The 6817-nt window shown below is 38.6% G+C and overlaps 1 protein-coding gene across 1 annotated transcript; it reads left to right on the top strand.

Moving 5' to 3' along the window:
• Positions 1-1131: 1131 nt before the first annotated feature.
• Positions 1132-5782, top strand: LOC130729910 (5-methyltetrahydropteroyltriglutamate--homocysteine methyltransferase). The gene is made up of 12 exons (XM_057581762.1): positions 1132-1298; positions 1626-1979; positions 2090-2177; positions 2504-2631; positions 2718-3109; positions 3202-3365; positions 3829-3909; positions 4008-4174; positions 4262-4367; positions 4519-4769; positions 4891-5092; positions 5177-5782. Exons 2-12 carry the CDS (start codon positions 1630-1632, stop codon positions 5537-5539), a joined length of 2292 nt encoding a protein of 763 aa, XP_057437745.1. The 5' UTR covers positions 1132-1298; positions 1626-1629; the 3' UTR covers positions 5540-5782.
• Positions 5783-6817: the final 1035 nt, after the last annotated feature.

Raw genomic sequence — 6817 nt, 5'->3', positions numbered from 1 at the left:
ACAAATAACTACAAATACTTAAGTCTCAAAGTTTCAAAAAGTCATCACTCCGATACTAGCACTCCAAGTATGAGTAAAATTATAAAAATTATTATTATATATATGGATTCTGGGTTGAGTTGGATGGATTTGAGCTGAATCCGAAATCCGATCCGAACTTGGTTGGGTTGTAGTAAAATCCATCCGACTAACCCGATTGCCCGATCCAACCCGCATTTTTTCTATTGGATCGAATTGGGTTGGGCGGGTTCATTGGATTTACCCGGCCCATGTTCACCCCTGTTTGAACCCCCTCAACTTTTTTTGTTGTTGAAGGGTTTCAATTTAATATTTAAAATTTAAATAAATATACATGAGTTTGGGTTCGATCCCCTCTGAGGTAAAAAATAATACCTTTGTGGCAAGGGACATGACTACCGTATCCCGAGCCAGATTAGTCACGTGGGGCCCCTTTCCCCGTGGAGACTGGTGGCCAAAGGACAAAAAAATATACATAAGTTTACATCATTATTATTATTATTATTATTATTATTATTATTATTATTATTATTAAATTACTTGGTTCAATTGACAAAGACTTATTTTGGCACCTAAGTTTTAGGTATGAATTATCTCCACTCATATTTTATAAAATGATGAATTTTACATTAGAGATTAAATTGGCCGATGTTTGTCACTGATAAAATTATGAATTTTACATTAAGGACTAAATTAATCATGTCAATATTTAACAACAATATTACCTTTTTTAGCTGACCGAAATTGACGTAGGGACCAAATTTGATTTACATCCTTCTACTTTCGAGGACTATAAGAGCTATTTTAATCCGGGATCAACTTATGCCAGTTAAGGACCAAAATCCTAATTGACTATTTATCCAAAAGTGAATGAAATGAGATAGAAGAGAAAATGAAATGTTGTCGAGTCATTATACTTAATAAAAAAAACCCTCAAAATATCTTCAATATTTTTTTTCACATCTCCAAATCCATGACCGTACATGAATTAAAAAAAAAGCAAAAAAGGTAAAAACAAAACAAAATTCCAATATTCTATTTCTAAAAGGCAAATTCATTATTAATTAATTAATAAAAGAAAAGAAAACATGGAGAGAGAGTTGGTGTGATCTAATTCATTTTCATTCTCACTCACTCAGATTCAGATCTAGACCAAACGGCTATAAATAACCCGAAAACCTCTCCTTACAACTCGCCTTCTGTTCTCTGCTTCAATCTCTCCATAAGGAAGAACGACCGCAGAAAACTGGTCTCATACCCCTCTAACCACCGTAACTCAGGTGCGAGACTCTCTCTCTCTCTCTCTCTTTCTCTCTCCTCGCCGTCTTTCTCTCTCCTCCATCCATTCCTCTCCCTCTCTCTCCTCCTCGATAAATATCATCACCCTTCCCACACTTCTCATTTTCCTCTCATTTCAATTCTTCTCGCTCCCTCCCTCCCTCCCTCCTTAGATCTATTCTTCAACGTAATTCTCCCTTTCCAGATCTGGATCTGAAACTTCACAATCTTCCTCCACCATTTTCCTTCAATTTTCAAGATCCTGTGTTGAATCCCTTTGATTTTGCTATTATCGTGAAAATTGAGTGTTGATTTGTTGTTGTTTTCAGAGAAATGGCGTCGCATATTGTTGGATACCCACGAATGGGACCCAAGAGGGAGCTGAAGTTCGCTCTGGAATCATTCTGGGATGGGAAGACCAGTGCTGATGATTTGAAGAAGGTTTCTGCTGATCTCAGAGCATCCATCTGGAAGCAGATGGCTGGTGCTGGGATCAAGTATATCCCTAGCAACACTTTCTCTTACTATGATGGTGTGCTTGACGCCACCGCCACTCTCGGTGCCGTTCCTCCCAGGTACGGCTGGACCGGTGGCGAGATTGGCTTTGACACCTACTTCTCCATGGCTAGGGGTAACGCTACCGTTCCCGCTATGGAGATGACCAAGTGGTTCGACACCAACTAGTAAGTAACTGTGATTGATTGCTTGGTAATGATGCTTTTGTTGTTGTGGTGTGATGAATTGAATTGAATTGAATCTGATTGTTGATGATGCTTTGTGTTGATTGATCCAGCCACTTTATCGTCCCTGAGCTTGGACCTGAGGTGAAATTCGCTTACTCTTCTCACAAGGCTGTTGATGAGTACAAGGAGGCCAAGGCGGTATGTGTTTATTTTTGGTATATCTATAGCATTTAGCTCAGTGTGTGATCTTTCTATTTAGATCAGGGTTCAAGTTTGGAAGATCTTTGATTACTGGGTACCCTTTTGGAAATGATTGTCTGTTTGTATTGATTTGCCTTTTGTTTGAGCGTTTTGTATTTATTGTGGCCAAATCAGTGCTTGAAAGGGTAGACAGGGTAGTGTTTTGTTAATGGTAGTTGTGTCTGCATGAGGTACTGTGTGGATCATTATGATCAAAAGGGTTATTAATGATTAGCCGTTTATCTATGTTGATGTTATCATTGAGTATTTGATTTGTCCTGCAGCTTGGAGTAGATACCGTTCCAGTCCTCGTTGGCCCAGTGTCATACTTGTTGCTCTCCAAGCCTGCCAAGGGTGTTGAGAAATCCTTTTCTCTCCTCTCCCTGCTCCCCAAGGTCCTTGCTGTCTACAAGTAAGGATTTTGTATTGTTTTCGGCTATTATTATTGTATTCCGTGCGTATTCGTGTTATCTGACGTGCTTTAAACTGTAAACTCAGGGAGGTTATTGCTGATCTTAAGGCAGCTGGTGCTTCATGGATTCAATTTGATGAACCTACACTTGTTTTGGACCTTGACTCTCACAAGCTTGCAGCATTTACTGAGGCATACTCAGAACTTGCATCTTCTTTGTCTGGTTTGAATGTTCTCGTTGAGACCTACTTTGCTGACATCCCTGCCGAGGCATTCAAGACCCTCACATCTTTGAGCGGTGTCACCGCTTATGGTTTGGATTTAGTCCGTGGAACTAAGACTCTTGATTTGGTCAAGGGTGGATTCCCCAGTGGAAAGTACCTCTTTGCTGGTGTGGTTGATGGAAGGAACATCTGGGCTAACGATCTTGCTTCTTCTCTTAACACACTAGCGGCTCTTGAGGGCATTGTTGGCAAAGGTATTCATAAATATTCATTTAGTAGGAAATTTTGGTAGGGTTTTGCAATTACTATTGTCATTTGATGTATCTACATTTTAAACCGTATGCAGACAAACTTGTTGTGTCCACCTCTTGCTCACTTCTTCACACTGCTGTTGATCTTGTTAATGAGACCAAGTTGGACGATGAGATCAAGTCATGGTTAGCTTTTGCTGCCCAAAAAATTGTGGAAGTGAATGCATTGGCTACTGCATTGTCTGGCAAGAAGGACGAGGTAGTATATATTCTTTTAGTTGTTTTCACATTTGATGAAATATTTTGTTCAAATAATTTGTTCGTGTTCATACCGAGAAACAATTATGCTATCTTAATTTAGTTGGGGGAAATTTATGGATGATAAAAGTAAGTTTTCATTAAAATAGTTGATGTAAATATTGATTAAAAAGTTACGATTAGTCTATTATATCGGTATATACTATAACTATATATTGTATTAACAAAGTAATTGAAAAGTTTAGTTATTTTATGAAGTGATGAAAAGTTTAATAGTTGATCCAATGTATGCATGAATAATTTCAGAACCATCGGCTCTGGTCATGGACAATTTTAGAACCATGGGAACAAAATTTAGTTTGTGATTTTTTGAGGGTTTCTGATGGAGTTCTCATGAAAATGCAAATTCCTGTTTGTTTCATTACATAATTCACTGACTCAATGTTTTCTGGGTTCATTTTCAGGCCTTCTTCTCTGCTAATGCTGCAGCTCTGGCTTCAAGAAAGTCCTCTCCAAGAGTGAATAATGAGGCTGTTCAGAAGGCTGTGAGTGCTTATTTTTTCTTGTCTATGTTCAAGTGCTAACTATATGTTGTCAAAATTATTCTGCAGTTGCTCATGGCTTCTTTCCTTTTCCCTCGCAGGCTGCTGCATTGAAGGGTTCTGACCATCGCCGTGCTACCAATGTCAGTGCCAGGTTGGATGCTCAACAAAAGAAGCTTAACCTTCCAATCCTCCCAACCACCACCATTGGATCCTTCCCTCAGACTGTTGAACTGAGGAGGGTGCGCCGTGAGTTCAAGGCTAACAAGTAAGAAAATGCCAAGACTGCTAGTCTCTGCTTTGTTTACTTGAAATTGTGCCTTCCTTTATTTGACCTTGATGTTGTTTTGTTCAGGATCTCTGAGGAAGAGTATATTAAGCAAATTAAGGAGGAAATCCGCAAAGTTGTTGAACTTCAAGAAGAGCTTGATATTGATGTCCTGGTGCACGGAGAGCCTGAGGTGAGCTCTCCTATTCTCATTATGACTAACTATTAGTATGTTGAAGTTAAGATAGTATTAATGCTCTTGCCAGATTTTCTTCCTTACTGTGAGATTTCTGATCCTAATAACTGTACTTCCAACTAATAACTGTGAATGCCTTACATTGCAGAGGAATGATATGGTTGAGTACTTTGGCGAGCAGTTGTCAGGCTTTGCCTTTACAGTTAATGGGTGGGTGCAATCCTATGGATCTCGTTGTGTGAAGCCACCAATCATCTACGGTGATGTGAGCCGCCCCAAGCCAATGACTGTCTTCTGGTCATCTCTTGCACAGAGCTTTACCAAGCGCCCAATGAAGGGAATGCTTACCGGCCCTGTCACCATTCTCAACTGGTCTTTTGTTAGAAATGACCAGCCTAGGTATAAACTCAAAGCCCCTTATAATGTGTTGTGAAAACATAAATATTAATGAGCCAACAAGAGAAATTACCAATGTTCACCGCAAATTCATATCTAACCTGGTGTATCAATCTATTTGTAGGTCTGAGACCACCTATCAGATTGCTTTGGCCATTAAGGACGAGGTAGAGGACCTTGAGAAGGGTGGCATTAATGTTATCCAGATTGATGAGGCTGCATTGAGAGAGGGGCTCCCACTAAGGAAGTCAGAGCAAGCTCACTACTTGGACTGGGCTGTTCACTCCTTCAGAATCACCAATGTTGGTGTTCAGGACACCACTCAGGTATCTTGAATTACAAATCATCGCGTTACAATTTCTTTCCTTCTTCATTTTTATACATGTTATAATAAACTTTGGTATTGACAGATCCACACTCACATGTGCTACTCCAACTTCAACGACATCATCCACTCCATCATTGATATGGATGCTGATGTTATCACCATTGAGAACTCTCGCTCCGACGAGAAGCTTCTGTCAGTGTTCCGTGAAGGAGTGAAGTATGGTGCTGGAATTGGCCCTGGTGTCTACGACATCCACTCCCCAAGAATCCCACCTACTGATGAAATTGCTGACAGGATCAACAAGATGCTTGCAGTGCTTGAGAAGAACGTCTTGTGGGTGAACCCTGACTGTGGTCTCAAGACCCGTAAGTACACCGAGGTGAAGCCAGCCCTCACCAACATGGTTGCTGCAGCAAAACAAATCCGCAACGAGCTCGCCAAGTGAAATGGTATAAGAAAGTAGAAGAATCCCAGCAGTCATATTGGCCCTGCTTGATTTACACAAAAAGGAATATTTTGTATTTTGGTTGTTTCAATAACTGTGTGTGGAAAATTTAGGTGTTTAGCATGCTCTATGAGCCATTGAAACCCCCCTCCCCCCTCTTTTTCCCCTGTTTTCTTAATTGTCTATCTTTGTGGCACTGCCTCAATCCTTATTGATATGCAATTTTTGCCAGTTTTGTGCAAATATCCACCGAGTATTGTACTATTTTTATAAGCGATATTGTTGCCTCTCCGGGAACCGCAGTCCTTATTACCGGTTAAATCTAACAAAGAACAATAAATATTTGAAGCCAAGTACCTATACTAAACAAGCTTCGATATAAGTTTAATTGATGACATATACCGATTTTGATTCATCTAATTATTTAAAAAACACAAGAGGAAGTTAATATAAAAAATTAGAAACGAAATTGCATGGGAAATATTATAAAATCCTTACGAGAAAAACAGTGACAGAAAATATTATCTACTCATTAAGTCAAGCCAATTAGGTTCGACTGCTAGTGTTGTGACAAGACAGGCCTCCAACGTATCCAGACCGTCAACCCAAAGTCCCAAAGCAACAAAATAAACACTAGGAGGACTATGATATCCGCTGCTAGGTTTTAATAACGGAAATGATCAGAAGGCATACGATTTTGGTTGACCACCATTTAATGCATAATTTTGCTAATATTTGCGACGGTTCAAAATTATCATTAAAATGTATGATTATTGGGTGTCTAGTAAAAATGGATGCCTATATCATCACTCTAATGATGATATCCTCCTATCCAAATTCCTACTGCAACTATGTTCTTGCACTGAAGTTTTCTAACTTAATTTTAATAATACTGATTTTGATTAAAAGTAGATTTGACTGAATTGATTATATAACAATATTTATTTAAAAAGTAAGACTTTTCATAAAAATAGATTTGACTAAATAACATAAATTTTATTCACATCAAAATTGACAAAATAATACTTTCACAAGTTTAAAGGGTTATATTTACTTCAAAAAAAGGGTTATAATCATGTCTAGATTCAAAATTAAATTTAAATCAACAATAATAACATGTTCTGCAATGTTGAAAGCAAAGTTTACTCTTTAAATAGGATTTAGGATTTCCTCTTCCCTTATCACAAGCCAATTCGTATAGGGCTTTTGTAAAAACCACACCAATGTTTTCTGAATTTTTATCACAAGCTAGATATGGGTTTGATCGAGGACAGAAGA

The sequence above is a fragment of the Lotus japonicus genome, chromosome 1 (assembly GCF_012489685.1).
Source record: "Lotus japonicus ecotype B-129 chromosome 1, LjGifu_v1.2".
NCBI classification, from domain to species: domain Eukaryota; kingdom Viridiplantae; phylum Streptophyta; class Magnoliopsida; order Fabales; family Fabaceae; genus Lotus; species Lotus japonicus.
The sequence above is the reverse complement of the archived record's forward strand: the minus strand, read 5'-3'. Positions and strand labels throughout refer to the sequence as shown.

What these genes read in the sequence shown, in the direction of transcription:
- LOC130729910 (XM_057581762.1), top strand. Translation starts at nt 1,630, where the DNA reads ATGGCGTCGCATATTGTTGGATACCCACGAATGGGACCCAAGAGGGAG. An exon ending in AGTACAAGGAGGCCAAGGCG is followed by an intron (nt 2,178 to 2,503) that starts GTATGTGTTTAT and finishes TTTGTCCTGCAG; the next exon opens with CTTGGAGTAGATACCGTTCC. An exon ending in ATGAGGCTGTTCAGAAGGCT is followed by an intron (nt 3,910 to 4,007) that starts GTGAGTGCTTAT and finishes TTTCCCTCGCAG; the next exon opens with GCTGCTGCATTGAAGGGTTC.